The sequence below is a fragment of the Dendrobates tinctorius genome, unplaced genomic scaffold, assembly GCF_039654945.1.
Source record: "Dendrobates tinctorius isolate UK_male_01 unplaced genomic scaffold, ASM3965494v1 ptg000155l, whole genome shotgun sequence".
Taxonomy (NCBI): Eukaryota; Metazoa; Chordata; class Amphibia; order Anura; family Dendrobatidae; genus Dendrobates; species Dendrobates tinctorius.
In genome coordinates, this window is record NW_027361822.1 from 789,414 (window position 1) to 811,571 (window position 22,158).

Genomic DNA, 22,158 nt, shown 5'->3' on the forward strand with positions numbered 1-22,158 from the left:
GCCCTTAGCTCTCCGGCAGGGAGTCCGGAAGCTGCGCCAACTGGTCCCTCATACCATCCGCTTCTGCATGAGGTTCCTAGGAAAGATGGTGGCAGCGATGGAGGCAATTCTGTTTGCCCAGTTCCATCTTCGACCCCTGCAGCACGCCCTGTTATCAGTCTGGGACAACCCATTCTCTCTCGATCGCCGGTGCCGGTTGCCCACGCAGGTCACACTGGCACTCGGGTGGTGGACAGCCAGTGACTCACTTCTCCAGGGCAAGCCCTTTCCCCCAGACCATTGGTTGATGGTGACAACCGACGCCAGCCTCCTCGGCTGGGGAGCGGTTTTTTGCCACCACCCAACCCAGGGACGGTGGTTGCTGCAGGAGGCACGTCTCCCAATCAACTTGTTGGAAATACGGGCAATCTGGCTAGCTCTGCAACAGTTTCATCCCCTTCTAGCAGGCAGGCCCGTTCGGATTCAGTCGAACAACGCTGTGGCTTACATAAATCATCAGGGGGGCACCCGCAGCAGGACAGCCATGCGCGAAGTAGGGCATGTCCTTCATTGGGCCGAGAGAAACCACTCGGCGATATCGGCAGTCCACATTCTGGGCGTGGAGAACTGGGCGGCAGACTTCCTCAGCCGGCAGGGTCTCGCATCCGGGGAATGGTCACTTCACCCCGGATTTGCCAACAATGGGGGACGCTGGATGTGGACCTAATGGCCTCCAGAGTGAACGCCAAGGTACCAGCGTTTGTCGCTCGATCCCAGGATCCACAGGCAGTTGCCGTGGATGCGCTGGTTCTGCCATGGAACCAGTTTCACCTCCCATACCGATTTCCCCCATTGCCACTACTTCCGAGGGTCATCAAGAAGATCAAGGCGGAAGGGGTGCCAGTGATTCTGCTGGCCCCAGATTGGCCTCGTCGGGCATGGTACGCAGACTTAGTATAGCTACTCGCCGACGTTCCTTGGCGCCTGCCAGAGCGCACAGACCTACTGTCCCGGGGCCCTGTGGTTGACGGCTTGGCCGTTGAATCCTGGATTCTAACCCAGGCTGGGTTTGGCCGCAATGTGTCGCTACAATGGTTAGCGCCCGGAAGCCGGCCTCAGCACGTATTTATCACCACACCTTGAAGGTTTTCTTCACATGGTGTCGGAACCATGGTTGTTCACTGAGATTTTCTATTACCAACATTTTGGCATTTCTCCAGTCTGGCCTAGACTCAGGCTTGGCCCCAAGTTCCCTCAGGAGACAAATATCGGCCTTATCCGTTCTGTTCCAGCGGAGGATTGCTACCAATCTGCAGGTGAAGACCTTCATTCATGGGGATCCCACTTGGTACCTCCTTATAGGGCGCCCCTGGACGCTTGGGACCTTAACCTGGTCCTAAGTGTCCTACAGGAGGCTCCATTTGAACCGTTACAGGAGGTCTCTTTAGCCTACCTTTCTTGGAAGGTAGTATTTCTTGTGGAATTAACGTCAATCAGGCGGGTCTCAGAGCTGGCAGCTCTATCCTGCCGAGCTCCATTTCTGGTCTTCCACAAAGATAAGGTGGTTCTCAGACCAGCGCCTCCTTTTCTGCCGAAGGTCGTTTCCTCGTTCCACACTAATGAGAATATTGTCCTGCCCTCTTTTTGTCCAGCATCGGTACACCGTGTGGAAAAGGCTCTTCATACGTTGGACCTGGTGAGAGCTCCCAGGAGGTATGTGTCGCGGACGGCACCCTTTCGTCAGATGGACATGCTGTTCGTGCTTCCCGAGGGGCGCAGGAAGGGACTCGCTGCCTCAAAATCGACCATAGCCAGGTGGATTCGCATGACTATTCAGGAGTCTTACCGCATCAGAGGCACACCAGTTCCAGCAGGGATCAGAGCGCACTCTACTCGGGCAGTGGGCACCTCTTTCATTTGGTATTTATGGACCTGTGCAGCTGCCATATTACTTGGGTCCGCTGCACCCTGTATTAGTGCAGATGCATTTAGGCCTGTCTGGTTTGTATCTGAATTTTTTGGAGGATTTTTTCCTCTTTTTGAGGTTTTCGTCAGATGCGAGTCTGGGTAGAAGGATTCTCCAAGCAGCGGTGGCGCACCTTTAGACAGGAGGTGCATGTAGCTTGGATTGGTGAGTCAACTTCCCACCCAGGGACTGCTTTAGGACGTCCCACAGTACCTGTGTCCCCCAATGAGGCAAAGGAGAAACATGGATTTTTGTGATAAACTCAATGTAAAATCCTTTTCTCCGAGACGCTCATTGGGGGACACAGCACCACCCTGATAGCCAAGTTGGCTTCTGTTTTGTTTAATATACTTTTTTTAATGATATTAGGGTGGTGTCTTTTCTAGACATGTTACCTGCATTAAGGTTGATATTGTCTGATTTTTGTTTGATCTCCAACTACTTTTGCACCAAATTAATTCCGCCCGCAACCGGGGCGAGGGTGTATACGGCGGAGGAGGAGCTAACCTCTTTTTTTTTCACTTAGTGTCAGCCTCCAGGCTGCAGAAGCATACACCCACAGTACCTGTGTCCCCCAATGAGCGTCTCGGAGAAAAGGATTTTACGGTGAGTTTGTCACAAAAATCCATGTTTTTTGGTTGTCCATGTCCCGGCTAGAGTAAGGTTTCAGCAGGTTTTGGCACATTTGAAAGTCCTCTTCCCCAACCATTACAAATGGCTGTGGCGGACCTTCGGTGTGGGGAAGAGGCTGTGGCATGGGGAAATTGAAATGGCTGCCATACAACCTGCGGCCCATGTCTGAGTTCTTAAAAGCCTGTGAGTCATTCCCACGGCCCAATGACCCAATGTCCACTGCAACAAACACACAGTCTGCATCCGCAATGGCCATGTGTACTGTAGAAAAGTACTTATGCCCCCATAAGATACTCCATAGAGTATGCCCCATATGCTGCCCTATAGATTATGCCCCCATAAAATGCTCCATAGAGTATGCCCCCATATGCTGCCGCTGCTGCAAATAAATAAAAAAAAAATGACACACCTCTCTGTCGCTGTGGGCCAGGTGCCGGGGCCCTGAGCAGGTGGGGACAGGTGCTGGTGTCACCGCTGGCTCAGGACCCCAACACTGGCAATATTCACCTGTCCCCTCTCCATCACTGCGCCCGCTCTATTTCTTCTGGGTCCTCTGTCAGTGACTGTTCAGGCAGCAGAGGGCGTGGCGCGCACTAATACGTCACCGCGCCCTCTGACCTGAACATCATAGCCAGAGGATACGGAGGACAGAGCGGCCGCAGCGATGGACCGGGGACAGGTGAATATTGCATATACTTTCCCCCTCCTGGCGCGTTGTCTGCAGCCCCGCTTCTCCCGGTCTCAGGCTCCTTCCTTCAGCGGTCACGTGGTAGCGCTCATTAAAGTCATGAAAATGCGCAAATTCATGACTTTAATTAGCGGTACCACTTGACCGCTGAAGGAAGGAGCCTGAGACTGGGAGAAGCGGGGGGGTTGCAGAGATGTGCCGGGGGGGGGTCAGTATGATCTGACACCCCCGCTTCCCCGCCGACCCCCTGGCGTATATGACTCGCGTATAAGCCGAGAGGGGGGACGTTCAGCCCCCAAAAAATGGGCTGAAAGTCTCGGCTTACACGTGAGTATATACGGTACTCCGAACACTGTCACAGCACAAGTATTTCAAAAATTGCAAACCTTATGGTTTTGTTTTGTTTTTTGCAATCAGTGATGTGAAGTGTATACTGAGAAAAATGTGATCAATGAAAAATATCCAGTTTTATTGGGTCTCATGGATGGAAACACCATATCAAGGAAAATGTGAACAATAGTTCTGAGAACATGTGGTGCAGTTACACACACTGCAGCTGAATACTGCGCTACTGTTCAACTAATGTGTCTGAATGCAGCCATTATTCCTTAGTACAGATGGACGATAGCAGTAGGAGACCAGTTCCAGGGTCATTGCCGTCCTACAGAAAGGAAAAAGAGGGCAAAAATATTACTGACCAATGGAAATCCATTCTCTGTACGGATTAATACAGATGGGAGGGTCAGAATTTGGCACAAGCAGCATGAATCCATGGACCTTTTCTGTTTTTTTGGAACAATCTGTGTGCTTTGATACCTGTGGAGCGGTATTTTGACTGATCAAGTTCGTCCCTTCGTGGCAGTTGTTTACTCTATGGTCGAAGGATAATGACTAATGATGAGCTAACATGCTCGGATAAGGTGTTATCCGAGCACGCTCGTGTGCTGACAGAATCTTCGCCGTGCACATATACTGTGCTTGAGTCGCCATGACTGCATGTCTCGCGGCTGTTCGACCGCTGCAACACATGCAGGGATTGCATGTCTGTTAGACCCATTTTCCTTTTTAGGAACCAGCCCAGTTGCATATTGATGCCAAGGAAAAAGCCACCAGGTGGTGAGTCTCCCTATAAAAAAGCTACACCAACTCCAAGAAACATAGCAGCACCAGAGAATAAAGGAGTACTAGGTGAAATTAGTTTTTTTTAAAAAGGTGATCAATTTTATTCAAGTAGAAAAAACATACATCTAAAAGACATAGTAGCAAAGTGACCATAGTGCACCAACAACATACAGGCAGAGGCAGGGACAACCCCTCTGAAAACCTAACCCCATCAAGTGTAGGAAGCCAAGGCTAAGTGACCCATGCTTATGTCCTCGGGGAGACAGATGGCCCTGGGATCCCCTCTCTGATACCTCCATACCCTGGTAAGCCCTGGTACTGGTGCCTTTGGTTGATCCTTCACCCTATTATTGGTAATAAGCTTTATAAGAATGGGTCACATAGCCTTGGCTTCCTACACTTGATGGGGTTAGGTTTTCAGATGGGTTGTCCCTGCCTCTGCCTGTATGTTGTTGGTGCACTATGGTCACTTTGTTACTATGTCTTTTAATGTATGTTTTTTCTACTTGAATAAAATTGATCACCTTTTTTAAAAGAAAACTAATTTCACCTAGTACTCTTTTATTCTCTGGTGCTGCCATTTTCCTTTTTGTAATTTTTAAAATGTAGAAGACGAATTATATATTTTTGTTTTGCCTAAAATACAAAGGAAAAGTGCTGCAAGATGGATTTCTCTAATAATGTGGCCATTCAGTGTATGTTTTATACCTGCTGGAGATGGCAGGATAAAGCTGATCATAGATATTCTGCCTTCAGGCACGCTGACATGATGTGCAATTCAGCCTACAGCATAAACCACAGCTCTGTCTTCCAAAATAAGCAGACTGTTCTCTGTAGTCTAACTTGTTTATTTGTGAAGAGTATAGAGAACAGTCTGCCTATTTTGGAAGACAGAGCTGTGGTTTAAGCTGTATGCTGGATTGCACATCGTGTCAGCGTGCCTGAAGGCAGAATAGTAAAACAGATATGCTTTAAGCGGATAACGAATTCAAGTTGGAGAATTAAGATGGAGGACAAGTAAACACATGCATCCTATGATATACACAGAAGCAAAATGGCCCTTCTTCATCCCAGAATACATTGCTTCCTTCCTACAAAGCACTGCTTCAATCCCATGTACATTGCTTCTGTTAAAGGCACAGACTATATAATGCTATCAAAGACACTGCTATAAATTCAGCCACCACTAGATGGTGCTATAATTAACCCAGCACAAAATACAAGCATATTGCTTTATTCAGAGCACATAACACAAACAGACTGCCCTATATCAGAGGGCAGAACAATAGACATTAGATGTTGTCTGGATCTCCTCACAATTTTCTGGTTATCCAGATTGCTTTTTCAAAAAAGCAACAAATAGTTTGGATTTTGTTTGATTGTTGTTGTTTTTTAAAATCATTTCATCAAACATCTTCATCTGTCTGTACCTCTTACAATATTTGTTCCAGGGTGAAGATCTGCCCCATATTAATACTACAGGGACATATGTGATTGGTGATGAGCGGTGTAAAGAGGAGATTCCTACAGATAACCGCACAGGTGAGTAGTGACCACTAACTACAGAGAAGTCACAGGTGTTACTGGCTTGTAGAATAACAATAGCTAGATGTTATTTTTTTGTGGGGGATATAGTGGGGTAAGAGATGCTGTATTCATTAGGACACTTAGTCAATTTGGCACATCCTCTCAATGGCTCGCGCATTGCCAGAAATGGTACTCAAGTTAGAGACGGACTGGAGCAACATTTATGACGGGCATAAGTTATGTGTCATGGTGCTGTTCCAGGGTTTCTTGTCGAAAGAAGCGCCTTCCTTATCCCTGACACTAGGGAGCGCCCTAGTCTATCTGTCCCCTAATTACGTTGGAAACGCTGGGGTCACATGCCTTGCTGTGCTCCTGACTTACCCTTATCTGTTCCCTCCCCCACCCAGAAAGGTGTGAGGCCGAAGTGTATAGGATTATACTAACCACACAGACCAGGGAAAACACACTGGGATAAATGAAAACCGCAATCATACAAAATATACTTACTAAACAGAGTGGAACACAGGGGAGTGTGTAAGGTAGGTGAAACCAAATAGGAGAGGATTAGGATGAACATGCAAACCAGCTCCACTTAAAAATCTCCAGAACAAATCTCCAAACTACTCCGCATATACCAGAGGGGAGTGTCCAACACACAACAGCTGAGGCAATTCATGGTGGAGAGCTCCAGAAGATTAAGTGATATGATAACCATAGCAATGCCAAAGCAAAGTAAACCTGCACTGTTTATTACGATGGTGAAGCAGTTCTAACCAGTGCAGTAGTTCGGGTAAACAGGCGCTGCGATCTTCTGGCCTCTCTCTGTTGTATAATCCAAGTGACATTATGCTACTACAGTAGTATAGGAACTTTGATAAATCATCCCCTATGTGCTTAAAAAATGCTTTTTTTTTTACACTGCTTTGTACAAAGTTTTCTCCGCTGCATCCATAGCATGTTTCTGAGCAATTTTAGAGGAGATAACACTTTATTCACAGTCCTGCAAATCACAAGTTACTGTGTTCAATGGATGTCTCTAAATATAGTTATGATGCTTACTAGTGTCGGTGACCTCTGAAATATGTAAGGCAAAAACATTACCAGTCACATGCTTCACTGTTATGTACAAGAGAATTTTCTCAGCCTAAAATCCTCAATAGCATTCTTCTTTATATGTTATAATATACTGTTCTATACATATATCTGTATGCCAGTACTTTCTAAGATAAAGATACAAATCAATTACAATAAACATGACATACTTTGTGTAAGTACCGTATTTTGCGCATTATAACATGCACTTTTTTCCCCCCAAATTTGGGGGAGAAAATGGGTGTGAGTCTTATAATGCAAATATACCTTACCAGTACCGTTGCTGCAAGTTGAGATGAGGGGGTGCCCGGCGCTGCTGCCTGGGGTGTCCGCCGCATCAAGATCTCGGGAGATGAGATTTCAGCGCTGAGATTTCAATCTCCTGAGATCTTGATTCCGAGATCTCCATCTGCGCATGCGCTGCCCCCCGGCGGCCATTTTCCCGGAGTCCATCGCACAGGAAACCACGGAACTGGGGGGAGGGGGCTCTGTCCTTTCACTAAATTTTGGCAGAGCCCCCTCGCAGTGCTGGACACCTCAGGCAGCAGTGCTGGACATCCCCTCATCCTAGCCTGCAACATCACCCCACTCCTGCCTCCTCCAGCAGCGACCCTGGGACCCCGCTTCACCGCAGCAACCACCCCCGGTAAGCAATTTGACGCATGGATGATAAGTACCACCATTTTATTAAAGGGAAGGTGCCATCCAAAAAAAATTTTTTCAGCAATTTAAAAAAATGTAAAGAATTAATGTTTACATTTTCTTTAAAAAATATCATTTGTTTTTAATTTTGCAAAATATGAAAAATAATTTTAAAAAGTTTGGCATTTCCACTTGTTAAAACTAGCTACTGAAATTTGGCACAAAAACCTAGTGTACAACTAGCTCACATTACTGCCCTGCAGTAATTATGGGCGGAATCTGCTGACATGGGTGTGATGTCACTCCTCTCCTCCCCTTCTGGGTGTTTGCTAAGGGAAAAGAGAGGATGACATCTAGGAACACGGTGAGCAGCCATTTTGATGGGGCCTGCAAATTACTGACTGTCTTAGCATGCAAAGTCTGGAGCAGAAATGTTTCCTGGATTTCTGTGGAGCAGACAAGAAGACGGTCCATCCATGTGTATAAAACAGCGCTCTATGTACAATCCCTGGCACCGAACAGGGTGCCCCCCATAGACCAGCACACTGCTCTCCTGAAATACTCTGTGCTGCTGTCACCCTTCTTCCACCATACATCAGACCCCTGTCGCCTCGCTTTTACACATCGCCAGGACAGGATCTGAGGAGAGGAATGGGGTCTTCGATCATTGAGGATGGCAGGTGGCAAGGATTCTGGGAGCAGGGTGACAGCAGCACAGAGTATTTCAGGAGAGCAGTGTGCTGGTCTATGGGGGGCACAGAGGAAGATATATGGGGGAGGGGCAGGGTGACAACACCACAGAAATCCAGGAAACCTTTCTGCCTGATTGATGGCCTGTACTGATCCAGACTTGCATGCAAAGACCCCATTCCCCTCCTCAGATCCTGTCCTGGCGATGTGTGAAAGCGAGGCGACAGGTGCAGTCCTGGGTGATGCTGGGAAGCAGGATGGGGGGAAATGTAGCCATATAGTAACGATAAAAATGAGACCCCTCTCTTCAGCTGCCTCACCAGCCCTCCCCTGACTGCACCTAACTATTACCCCTGACCCGTGTGCAGCTGCTCAGCCAGAACCACCCTAGAATGGGTCCCCTTTTAGCAGATAATACTGCCATAGTGTTCTCACATATTACCGCCATATAGATCATACACAATACCACCATGTAGATCACACACAAAACCAGCAGGGTGACAGCAGCACAGAGTATTTCAGGAGAGCAGTATCACACGGGATAGGATTAGATACACGGCTCAGCAGTCAGTATCACACGGGATAGGATTAGATACACGGCTCAGCAGACAGTATCACACAGGATAGGATTAGATACACGGCTCAGCAGTCAGTATCACACGGGATAGGATTAGATACACGGCTCAGCAGACTATCACACAGGATAGGATTAGATACGGCTCAGCAGACAGTATCACACGGGATAGGATTAGATACACGGCTCAGCAGACTATCACACAGGATAGGATTAGATACACAGCTCAGCAGTCAGTATCATACAGGATAGGATTAGATACATGGCTCAGCAGTCAGTATCACACAGGATAGGATTAGATACACAGCTCAGCAGACAGTATCACACAGGATAGGATTAGATAAACGGCTCAGCAGACAGTATCACACGGGATAGGATCAGATACACGGATCAGCAGACTGTGTCACACAGGATAGGATTAGATACACGGCTCAGAAGACAGTATCACACAGGATAGGATTAGATAGACGGCTCAGCTGTCAGTATCACACAGGATAGGATTAGATGCACGGCTCAGCAGTCAGTATCACACAGGAGAGGATTAGATGTCCAGCAGATTGCCAAGTGTTTTGAAACAGCAGGGAGCAGCTCCTCCTATGTTTTGCAAGAGCAGGGGCAGCAGCTGGTTGGGTGTTTTGGAAAGAGCAGCTCGGTCTCCAGGAGCTCGTCCTGGTTCCTCTCCTGCAGCTGGTATGTGCAGAGTGAACATCCAATCCCTGTTATGCTGGAACAGTACAGCATCCAGGGCTTGCAATAGAGTGTAAATGGAGCTAAAAGGAAAGCACTGGGCTCTAATAAGATGGCGCCTGGCCACACCTACAGCTGTGAATTGAGCTGCCCACAGAGGAGTGCCCAGTTCACTCCTGATGCTGCTGCAATGATAGAGATAGGGTCGGGAGCTGACTGTTATGTCTTATGCCCGGGGACTGCCGTAAATGAGCATGGAAAGTGTCGTTCAGCAGCCAGAAAGGTAAGATGGCAGCCCCCAGTGGCTGCAATAATACAGTAAAAAAAACAAACCATACACACCACTGAGTCAAGCTTAGGGGACAATATCTTTTTATACTATTTTCTTTTTTACATTAAATTATGAAAAAACACGGCACCTTCCCTTTAAAAGAATTTTTTTTTCCTATTTTTCTCTTCAAAATTTGGGGTGCGTCTTATAATCCGAAAAATACGGTATGTACAACACTTTTTTTATGGTAATCGATAAATGATGTGACTAAAAATGGCTTATGTATTTTTAACCATGTAAGTTTGTTTAACTGTGAAACAAGCACATTAAGTACAACTTTGTTTTCCATTCTAAAAATAGAAACATGTCGGCATCCAGAAGGACCCCAATGTTCCTTTTGTATTTTAATCTGCGATCTTTGTGTTATGAGTCCTGTCTATTCTTCACTGTGTAGTTGTTAGTAGCTTTAAAAAAAAAAAATCACTTTTTTTTTTTTTCCCCATGTGAGAAAAAATCTAATGACACACATTTGGCAGAGGCTTTGGAGGGAGGAGTGTTTTGAAATTATAATCACTCGGATAAAATAATTTGAGGGATACACAAAGTATGGACTAAAGTTAAAGAGAAGATGGGCATAACCGGATACTTAAAATATTCACCTATATGGAAAAGTTCTAATTTCCATAATTTGATAAAGTGGAAGGTTTTGTGAAGTGGCAGGAAAAAGGTGCTCACCAGGTTTACCCAACTCGTTAAAGACAACATTTTTAAGATCTCTCAGGAATTTCAGAATGCTGGGAATCCCAAGTAAAGGATTTTATAGATATTTGCAGTTAAGACATTCTCACACATCTGCACTCTAGACAATTCCCTCTTTCAAATTAGGGACGCTGCTTTCTTGGTCACTGTGATGGGGAAGGGATCGACCATAGAGGTAATTTTACTTCACTACACGTGCCTTATGGAATAGATCCTTAAGAAAAGAAGTAGTAATCTCAAAACTAAATGGGAAAAGGATGTGGGCCATATTAGTGAAGGGTATATGTGGAAGGTATTTTACTGTCTCTAGTATCAATGAGTGAAGCCCAGAGACTTTCACATTACCTGTTTCATAGGGTGTATAACACCCCCTTACAGCTACATACCTTTGATTATAAAGGTGTATATACTATATACTCTTTCACAGTAAACATATAGTCCAATAACCTGCCTAGTAGCAATAGTAGCCATTGTCTCGTTTATCATTTGTCAGTCTGTCAGTCAATTGTGTGATTGTCCTGACAATTGGTGGGATTAGTAGTGTTGGTTCTTGTCAAATTAGTGGCAGCGATGTTATAGCTTCATGGTCTCACAGACAAATTGGTGAGATGCAGAGTGCTTGTCTTGACACTATGACTTGTGTACTTGACCAATCTCCTCCAATGTGCTTTGCTCTGTGTTATAGTGCTTGCACCTGTCAGAGAATGTATGAGATTGAATCTCCTAGTAAAACAGATTCTTTACAGACATGGTGAAACATGAACGGAGAAGATGGTTATAATAGAGAAGGGAAAATTTGTAAGGAAATTACCTGGTGGCCTAACGCTGTAATCTCAGTCCCTCCTTGTGGTCTATTGTCTTAGTCTGTCAATAATTGAATTGTATTACAGTTTGCATGGAAATAATGTAAAGTGTATAATATAAATAGTAATGTAATTCCAGTGCAATGTTACTGAAAAATAATCATTTTTATTTTTGGCAGATGATTGTACCAAGAGCGCAGAGGGATGTCTGATATTTTCAGATTTTCCAGCAAATAATCTTGGTATTATATCAGACACTTGTGAAGAACATGACATTGTACCAGATACACCTCAAGAACTTCTCAGAAAAAATCTGTCATCTGATCAACGGGTCCTTTTTTCAGCTTCTTCAAAGAAAAATATGCAAAACAAAAGTCAGAGAATGGCTTTTGAACATGAAATAACTCACAGAAGGAAGAAAACCTTTCCATGTTCAGAATGTGAGAAATGTTTCATTTGTAAATCAAAGCTTGTAGCACATCAGAGAACTCACACAGGGGAAAAGCCTTTTTTATGTTCAGAATGTGGGAAATGTTATTATTTGAAATATTCTCTTGACAAACATCAAAGAATTCACAGAGGTGATAAACTATTCTCATGCTCAGAATGTGGGAAATGTTTCAGTAGTAAATCATATCTTGTCGCACATCAGAGACTTCACACAGGAGAGAAGCCATTTTCATGTTCAGAATGTGGGAAATGTTTTAATTGGAAAACACGTCTTGTTACACACCAGAGAATTCACACAGGGGAGAAGCCATTTTTATGTTCAGAATGTGGGAAATGTTATTATTCAAACTATTCTCTTGTTAAACATCAGATAACTCACAGAGGAGATAAGAAATTTTCTTGCTCAGACTGTGGGAAATGTTTTACCCAAAAAGTAAATCTTATTAGACATCATAAAATTCACACACGAGATAAGCCATTTTCATGCTCAGAATGTGGCAAATGTTTTACAGAGAAATCAAGTCTTGTTAAACATCAGATAAGCCACACGGACAACAAGACGTTTTCATGCTACGAATGTGGGAAATTGTTAAAAAAAAAATCAGCTTTAATTAGGCATCTGAGAAATCACATAGAGGAGAAGCCATTTTCATGTTCAGAATGTGGAAAATGTTTTAACCAAAAAGCACGTCTTAATAGACATCAGATAATTCACACAGGGGAGAAGCCTTTTTCGTGTTCAGAATGTGGGAAATGTTTTAACCAAAAACATGTTCTTATTAGACATGAGAAAATTCACACAGGGGAGAAGCCATTTTCATGTTCAGAATGTAGGAAATGTTTTAACCAAAAACATGTTCTTGTTAGACATCAGAAAATTCACACAGGAGAGAAGCCATTTTCATGTTCAGAATGTGGGAAATGTTTTGCAGAGAAATCAAGTCTTGTTAAACATCAGATAAGCCACACAGACAACAAGACGTTTTCATGCTCCGAATGTGGGAAATTTTTTAAACGAAAGTCCGTTTTAATTAGGCATCTGAGAATTCACACAGGTCAGAAACCTTTTTCATGTTCAGGATGTGGGAAAGGTTACGATACTAAAGCAAGACTTGTTATACATCAGAGAGCTCACACAGGGGAGAAGCCATTTTCGTGTTCAAATTGAGGGAAATGTTTTAATTGGAAAGGAAATCTTGTTACACATCAGAAAACGCACACAAAAAAGTAATCATTTTCGTTAATTGTTTTACTGACAAAACGTAAAAGAAAAAATACAAGTCATATTCAAGTCTCCAAAAGAAAGAAAACACTTTAGAGCAGTGAATGATTATTAAAAATGTACACAATTGCCATTGACCATTTGTTAGTGAAAACTAATTAGTATCTAAATAATACACATATAGACTTACTGCATTTTCGGATTATAAGACACACCTCAAATTTTGAGTAGAAAAATAAATTTTTTTTTAATAAAATGGTGGTGCTGAACTTTGATCTCCCGAGATCTCCATCTGCGCATGCGTCGCTTCCCCAGTGGCCATATTCCCAGAGTCCACCGCACAGGAAACCACGGAACTGCGGGGGGCCTCTGGCCTTTCACGAAATGTCGGCAGAGCCCCTCCGCAGCAGCGGACACCCTGTGGTGCAACGGCAGTAACCTCCTCATCCCAGCCTGCAGCAACGATACCAGTAAGGTATATACTCATTTTAAGACATTCCCACCAAAAAAATTGGGAAAAAAGTGCTTCTTAAAAAAAGGCGTAAAATACGGTATGTATTTACAATGAGTGTAATATATTTTACTTTTACATTACAACTGCAACTTAAAAAGGTTGTCCAGTGATGTTTTTTTCCATCCTAATTGACACTGACAATGAGAGATGCGTCTATACATGAGCTGCTAAGGTAATCGTCCAATGCCCAACTCGTCTCCTCCAATTAATAGTGACCTTATAATTTGAAGTGATCAGGGGTGTTCATAGCAATTATGATGTCCCAAAGTCTGAATTGGAAGCTCTTTCATATTTCTCACCCTCAAACAAAATGTATATCCTAGTCAGTCCTACTTCATAGTATGATGACCTCCCTTAGTGCGCCTCACACACTATGATGCTCCTAAAGTGCTTCCAATATAATAAAAGGCTCCTACTGTGTCTCCAATACAGTAAGAGGCCACTATCCTCTTCCCAATACAATATGATGCTCCCACTGTGTCCCTCAATTCAGTATGAAACCACCATTGGGCTCTCCAATACAGTATAATGGGCCTACTGTGCTTTCCAGTACAATATGAGGCCATCACAGTGCTCCTCAATGCAATTTAATGTTTGTCCTCTCCTTGCAGACAAATAGACACAATAATAATGAAAAAATAAGCTAGCCTTTTTCCTATGTACTGCTAGGACCTGGACAAGATATCTTGGTGCCCTAGGCAGATGAAGCAAGTGGGGCCCCCCACCCACCCAAGCAAAGAAGTGGGTCAGAGACTAAGGTAGCACAACACCTAACGCATCCCCACCCTATAGGCAATGTAATAAGCTCCAACAACCACATCCACTAGGATTGTTACATTTTTCAATTTCAAAGTTAGATATAGAATCAATAATTGTTTGCAAACTTTTTACACAATATGAGGGCCACATAGTGTTATTCATTCCTGGCAACCTATATTTTAAATGTCGAACACAAGAACATTCATGGAAACTAATATCGATTAACTATAATGGGGGCCGATTAGTTTCCATTAGGGTATTCGACAAATGCTGGACATCTTAATTGAACCCAGACGTCATTATAGATAAAGGGATATGTATGATGGATTTTACATACATCATGTGACAAATACTGCTTGCAACAAAACTGATGGTTCTGGTAACATATTCATGTACTGATTGTGGCTCTGGTGATGTATTCATAGAGTGATGAAGGTTCTAGTAATGTTTTCATCACTAGAACAATCATCGGTCTATAAATACGATACCAAAATCCTCATCAGTGCATAACTAAAACACCAGAGCCATCAATAGTACATGAATAAAGCACCAGAACCATCATCCAAACAAATACATCAACAAAACCACAAACAGTGCATTAATACATCACCAGAACCATCAACGGTACAGGAATACATTGCCAGAAACACCATACTTGAATACAAGAACCAAGTTTAGTACAGCAATTAACTGCAATATCTAATCCACCCCATACACATTTGTATTACATACCGTATATACTCGAGTATAAGCCGACCCCCCTAATTTTGCCACAAAAAAAACTGGGAAAACTTATTGACTCGAGTATAAGCCTAGGGTGGGAAATGCTCCATAGATTATTCCCCCATAAGAAGCTCCATAGATTGCTCCCCCATATGCTGCACCATAAGAAGCTCCATAGATTGTTCCCCCATATGCTGCCCCCATAAGAAGCTCCTTAGATTATTCCCCCATGTGCTGCCCCCATAAGAAGCTACATAGATTATTCCCCCATATGCTGCCCCCATAAGAAGCTCCATATTGTTCCTCCATATACTGCCCCCATAAGCAGCTCCATAGATTATTCCCCCATATACTGCCCCCATAAGAAGCTCCATAGATTGTTCCCCGATATACTGCCCCCATTAGAAGCTCCTTAAGATTATTCCCCTATGTGCTGCCGCTGCTGCAGCATGTAAAAATTAAAAAAAATGACATACTCACCTCTCCGTTGCTGGGTGTCAGATACTCACCTGTCCTGCGTCCATGGCTGCTCACCGCTATCTGCCACGTCATCGGTCAGTGACGTTCAGACTGCAGGGGGCGCGGCGTGCACTAATCACGTCACCGCGCCCTCTGCTGTCTGAAGTCACTGACTGATGACAGACAGCAGCAAGCAGCCATGGACGCAGGACAGGTGAGTATCGCTATACTTACCCGTCCTGACGCTGTCGCTTGAGCCCCAAGCTTCTCCGCGCTCTCTCTTCCTGCGTTCAGCGGTCATGTGATACCGCTCATTAAAACTCATGAATATGCGCATATTCATGAGTTTTAATGAGCGGTAACACGTGACCCCTGAAGGCAGGAACAGAGAGCGCGGAGAAGCTGGGGGCTCAAGAGACAGCGTCAGGACAGGTAAGAATGACCTGACACCCCCGCCCCCTCTCCCCCTCCGACCCCCCGGTGTATATGACTCGAATATAAGCCGAGAGGGGGACTTTCAGCCCAAAAAAACGGGCTGAAAATCTCGGCTTATATTCGAGTATATACGGTAAACCTACAACTACCAGTATGTTATTAATAATGGTGAGATACTGGGTGTTAGGCGTCGGATTTCTGCGTTTACTCTGCAGGGATCCAGACCCTCACATTCTGCAGTCTCCTGCTGTTTATCTACTGCAGAGGAGATTGCCTTGCAGCAAATCTCTCCTGAGGCTAAGTCCTTCTGTCTTCCTACTGAGCATGCTAATGGGACAAACTCCCATTGGAGATCGGGAGTTGTGCTCAGGTCTCGCTCCAGATTTCATTGGTCCATCTCAGAGATCTGGAAGCTTGCTGCTGTGTATATGAGGACGGATATATGATTCTGGTGAATGACTCATTATAAAACCCCTTCCCTCTGATATTACGTATGTGGTTAGGGACTGAGTTTAGAATCAGCGCCAGCGCTCCTCTGCTGCAACATCCACAGCTGCTAGCGTCCGACATTGCACTTGCACCTTAGCCTTGTTGTTTAGCGGCAGTGTCCACGCCGCGCTGCAGTAACAGCCCCCTTTGCGTCCGCAGCTGCGATGCGCACACGGTAGGTCTAGACGGATGTAGTGCCGCCGTCTCGGGCTACTCCTATGACCGTGTGTGCGTTTTTACTGAGTACTGTGACTTCAACAGGCTCAGTCTTTTGTATTTGTGCTTGTTTGGCATCTCTGTGAATTAACTGAGATTGCTCTGCGCACCTGGGTGAAGTTTAACCCTGTGCGCATTTCCGCCATATTGCTCCTGCCACCACTTAGCAGCGGTTACATCACCTACTGCACGGTGGACACCGAGCGGCGAACGCACTTTATTATTATTTTTATTTAGTGCGTTCCGCCGTTTCTAACACTGGGAGACAGTGGATCATATAGGAATGACAGAACTGATGATACGTAGACAATAACACACAAAAAAAATTATATCCCTGTGCCTTATGGGTGACTTCTCTGAGTCATTCCCTTACTTTTCCTCTCCATTTTGTCCTGACACCATGATAACTTTTCACATTCACAGTATTTCTCTGCAGACTTGCACCTTCTCAAGTCTTCTGCAGCACATCCCAACACATTGCCCTTAAAAATAAGTGCTATCAAAATGCTCTCTGCACAGAAATCTGTCCATACCATGCCCTCAATAAGCGTTCTATGGTATATGACCTCCACAATGTCTACCTTTATGATCTACAACCACTACACTGTCTGCCATTACCAGCTATAACCATCACACTGCCCTTATGAAACACAGCCTATACCATGGCTGTTCCCTTTTCACGGTTTTCCCTTATACACTATTCATCTCCACACTGTCCCCCACCATGCTAACCTTTTTCCATACTGTGCCCCCATTTCTCGCTGCCTTCTCTTCACACGATGTCCTCATACTGGTCACCACAGCCCACCCATTTTATACTATGATCACAACAGCCCCCTTATACAGTATGATGGTCCCTCCAGTCCCCAATACAGTATAATGGCGCTCACAACACCCCACACAGTATATTTACTGCAGACCCCTATCCAGTACAGTCACTGCAGCCTCCCATACAGTATGATGTCCCCACAGCCTAGGTATAATGTCTGCCACATACAATGTTCCCCCTTCAGCCCCTCATATGTCCACCCGCAGGCTGTCATATCAGACCCCCCTGCTGTCCCTCACATCATGTCCATCCACAGCCTCTTATCAGGTCTTACCACCGCCCCTCATATAATGTCCACCCGCAGCCTTTAATATTATGTCCTGCCCTATGTTAAGTCTTGTCCAATACTCAGACAACTCCTTCTGAATAACTATGTTCCCAAAAGTAAAATAGTAGTAGGTATACCACCTCCGGTGTGGGTGTTTGAGCGGGAATGGCACTGGCTCTTCCAGCGCTCACAATACAGTGTTATGTCTGTAGTGTGAATATAAAAATGGCTATTTTGAGTCCATATTGAAATATACAAAATGCATTCAGACCATGACAGAGCTGCATTTCTGGTCAAACAGTTACAGACTGAGACAATACTCATCTTGAGAACTATTGTTTATTACCTGAAACCATTTCACTTCACAAACAGTTGTATGTTTATCTATATTTGTTGTTTGTCATTGTAAAACATTAAAGTTTATTTAACCTCTGTCTGTGTTGGTTTTATCTAAATCCATTGTGGCTTGTATATTGTTAGGTTTACGGCCCATTGTCTGATGATTTCATGATATCTCTGTTTCATCCAATCTTGAAAGCCGGCCACTAGAAGGGTTGGGTGAAACTAGTATTACACATAAGTGTAAATTTACTATTTAAGGCCAGAGAAACATGACTAAGACAGAAGCACAACTTGGACACCTGTACACATGTACAGTGTTGTGATACCTGCATAAGTGGGGACGCCCGTGCAGTGTTGTGAATCTTCCAGGGGTTCTCTGTCTTGGCGCTGCTTCTCTGATATTCCAGACGGATGAAGTTTAAAAGCCTCTTGGTGATTAATGAGTATACTGTATATAGTTAATCTTCATATATACTTAATCATTATATGTATTCAATCTTTATATGTACTTAACCTTTGTATCTTAAAATATACAAAAGTGTACACAATCATACTATTTAATCATATTATTCCTTTAATTTTGTACTTTGAAATAAAATACCGCAAGTAGTAGCCTTCTTTAAAGCCGTATCCGAACCTTAGTGTTAAAAACTTGGCAATACAATGTAACTGACATCTAGAGGTGGTGTGATAACAGCCGCAGCTCTGACCATCAGTTCCTCTGGATGTCCGTTTTGTTCAAACGAGGAGAAAGTAAAGCGGACTCTGGGATGGCGGGTTAGCTGTGTTATGTCTCCCAAGCCCTGGGCGGGCCAGTGATGACACTGCTATAACAGCACCCATTCTGGAGGGGAGTAGTATAGCTGCTCTTTTACTTGGAGGAAACATAGCGACTGAGAAGTGATTGTTTTAGTCGTGGACAAGCCTTTTAACATAGGATTCCCTCCATATAATATTCTTATCCTGCTAATAATGTTTCAAATGCACAACTTCTTTAAAGACAATTTCTTCTATAGATGATAGATGGTATAGATGAGTTGCGGAAATGTAACCCTACAAATTTCTTTCTTTAGCAATGGTCTAGTATATTTTTAGATTTTAGTTTTCTTTCATTGGTAAGTTTTTTTTCCAAACTAGTGGTTCTAAATGCAGAGATACTTTATCACATCACAAGAACTGAACTGAGACTTAACTTCATAAATGTTATTTGGCTGGAGAGCATAAAGGGCTGACACATGACATTCCTTCTGAAGACCATACAAAGGTCCAGTGTACTCTCAGTACAGGTGGAAGAAGGACAATTCCGCAACTAAACAGGAAAGGTTTCTTTACAGTTAGAGCAGTCAGGCTGAGGAATGCCCGACCACGATCGGCAGACACTAAAAATGCCTTTCATAAAATGGCTGGATGATTTCCTCAGGACAAATAGCATTGTGGGCTATAGATCATTTAGTGCTAAAAAAAAATTATAACGGTGGAAAAAAGGTTGAACTTTGTGGATCTGAGGCTTTTTTTTCTTATTAAAAATGTTATTGGGTTTATAATATTTAACAGTAAGAAACATGACAGCAGATTTAAACAAACACAACATAGGGTCCATTAAACTTTTCAAAGAATGATTTTTTTGCAAGAAAATAAGCTATATTACCGTATATGGTACCATTAGTAATCTGCAATAAACAACTAGTAATCTGATACTTAGATTAAGTGACAAAGAGGAGAGGGAGATCAAAGAAGTATTAAAGGGGACCACGAGGACACACCCGTAAGGCAGTCGGGATATGTAAGATTATGAGAGGTTTAGCTTCTCATCAAAGAGACCATTGAATTCTGAGAATTCTAAAATATTCTGACAAAATCAAATGTAGTTTCTAGCTTATTCTTTTGCTATCTTAACATAATTGGTATGTCAATGAGGATAAAAAGGACTCCCAATAAAACCATTTTGCAGCTGTTTTATTACCTTCTGTAATGCAGTGACCCCTGTGACAGCTAGGGGGCACTATGTGTGCTCCCCAGGTCATGCATACAGGCGTTCCCTCTGTGGTGATGCAGAAACAGTGACTGGCAGGGTTGTGAATGGCCGATATATGTCACAGGGATGGATGCTCCCTGAGATGCAACCCGGAGTGTTTTATTATTAGTGCACGTGAGCACTAACATAACGGTTAGTGCACCAGGTTGTGGGTAGCTATGAGAGATGGGAGAGACCGGTTACCCATATTACCTCACCTTTGGGTGAGGGTGCTGGCTGTACCTGCTTTCTTCAGGACCTGCCGTGAGGTCATGACCAGGTGACCAGCTATGTGATCCATACCTCACCTGGGGGTGGGGTTACAGCCTGCATAATGAAGGTGTGTTTAGAACATGAGAGGGTGTTGAGAGTCTGGATTGTGCACAGACTTCCATGTGTCCAGGTGGGACACTACAGAGTTGTCTGTGACCTGGGAGGTAGAAGGCCTCCTGTGTGTGTGGCTCCAGGCCAACCATGCTTGCTGGATATCGCACAGCCTGGGGAAGCAGTGCTGGCTTTTCTGAACCAGAGGAAGGAGGTCTCTGAGATACCTCCAGAGTGGACGGTCGGACCACCGTGAGTGTCACTGTCCCCGGTCAGTAAGAGACTGTACTGTCCTATGGAACTGAGTGTTTAACAGACATTGCCCCGGCCTGTGTGTGAACAGGGTCTGTGGGAGCAAAGCCCTGTTTATGGACATTATTATTTTATGCTGCCGGACCTAAAGGCTGACTACTCTGTGTTTGTGCTGCTGGGGATATGGAGCAATAAACCTCGAGAACTTTTGAAGAAATTGAGTCTTCCTGTATGTTATAGCACTGCCAAGTGGGCGTTCCCCAATGCACTCAGTGAGTGCTGCCTTACATATGGTGGAGAATGCAGGCACTTTTGTAGCCTTGTTGCTAGGGGCAACGGACTAGGTCTACAAACTCGGTTGCTAAGAGCAATGGTCCAGGAGGCACGTGTGAAGTGTTTTGCTGTGACTCGGTGGGGTCACAAAGTTTTTTTCTTCAAGTCAGCTTGCGTAGGCTCGGTGGGGTCACGAAGGTGACAAGCGTCTGGCTGTAACTCGGCAGGGTTACGAAGGTTGCTGTGGATCGGAGGGTCCACGAAGACAGCACAGCAGAAGCGTGCAGTGACTTGTGGCAGCGGAAGCTGCAGTTACAGTTGCAGCAAGAGGTTCTGCAGCAGGAGGAGCTGCATTGACACCATCAGCTGCTTGTTCGGTAGCTGGAGGTGCCGGTGGTTTGTGCGTACAGCAGGAGCTGTGGCAGTGCCAGCAGGAGCTGGTGGGGTGTCATAAAAAGACATTAGTGGTCCAGGTCGCACAAACTCTTAAAGGGCCAGTACAAGCCCAGAGACATGCGTGTACAGTGCGAACTGGGGCCTGAGAGTGCCGTGGGGGAGAGAGTGTGTACCTGAATGGTTCAGGGTGCAAGGTCCTGGAGGGTCAGTGTTGGGAGATCCTGGGAGGAGGATAGGATCCCTGGATCATGTGCTGCGACCATGGACCTGGAGAGGCGTGAGTGTTGGATGGTCTCAGGAGGAGATGGACGTCCTGAATAGCACGCGTTGAGGCCCTGGACCTGGTGGCCGGTGTGTTGGGAGACCCTGGGAGGAGGGTTAGATCCCTGAATAGCACCCGGTGAGGCCTGCGTGTTGGACGGTTCCAAAGTGGGGACGAACATCCTGAATAGCACCCGGACAGGCCACGTGTGTGAGTCTGTGACGGCTCTGCGTTGGAGGGGGAGAGCTACCGACTTTCTGCGGGTCTGGACTGTCAGGAGTGCCCTGGTCACAAGAACGGTGATCCCAGCAAGGCAGCTTCCCCTGGAGAAAATGAGGTGGTGTTCCAAAAAGGGGGGCAGAAACGCAAATGGTGATGGTTGCCCAAAAAGGGGTGGAGTCCCAAAATGAGGCGGTATCCCAAGAGGGACTAGTTGCCCAAAAAGGGGTGGTGTCCCAAAAGGGGGTGGTATCCCAAAAGGGAGTAAGTGCCCAAAAA

The 22,158-nt window shown here is 44.8% G+C and overlaps 1 protein-coding gene across 2 annotated transcripts in view; it reads left to right on the forward strand.

Moving 5' to 3' along the window:
- LOC141050948 (uncharacterized) overlaps positions 1 to 13,931 on the forward strand; it is a 105,193-nt gene extending 91,262 nt beyond the window's left edge. For both annotated transcript variants that reach the window (XM_073547672.1, XM_073547670.1), the window contains exons 10-11: positions 5,840 to 5,930; positions 11,613 to 13,931. In XM_073547672.1, coding sequence (XP_073403773.1) covers positions 5,840 to 5,930; positions 11,613 to 13,051 — 1,530 coding nt within the window. In that variant the 3' untranslated portion in view covers positions 13,052 to 13,931. The remainder of the gene's footprint in view (positions 1 to 5,839; positions 5,931 to 11,612) is intronic.
- Positions 13,932 to 22,158: the final 8,227 nt, after the last annotated feature.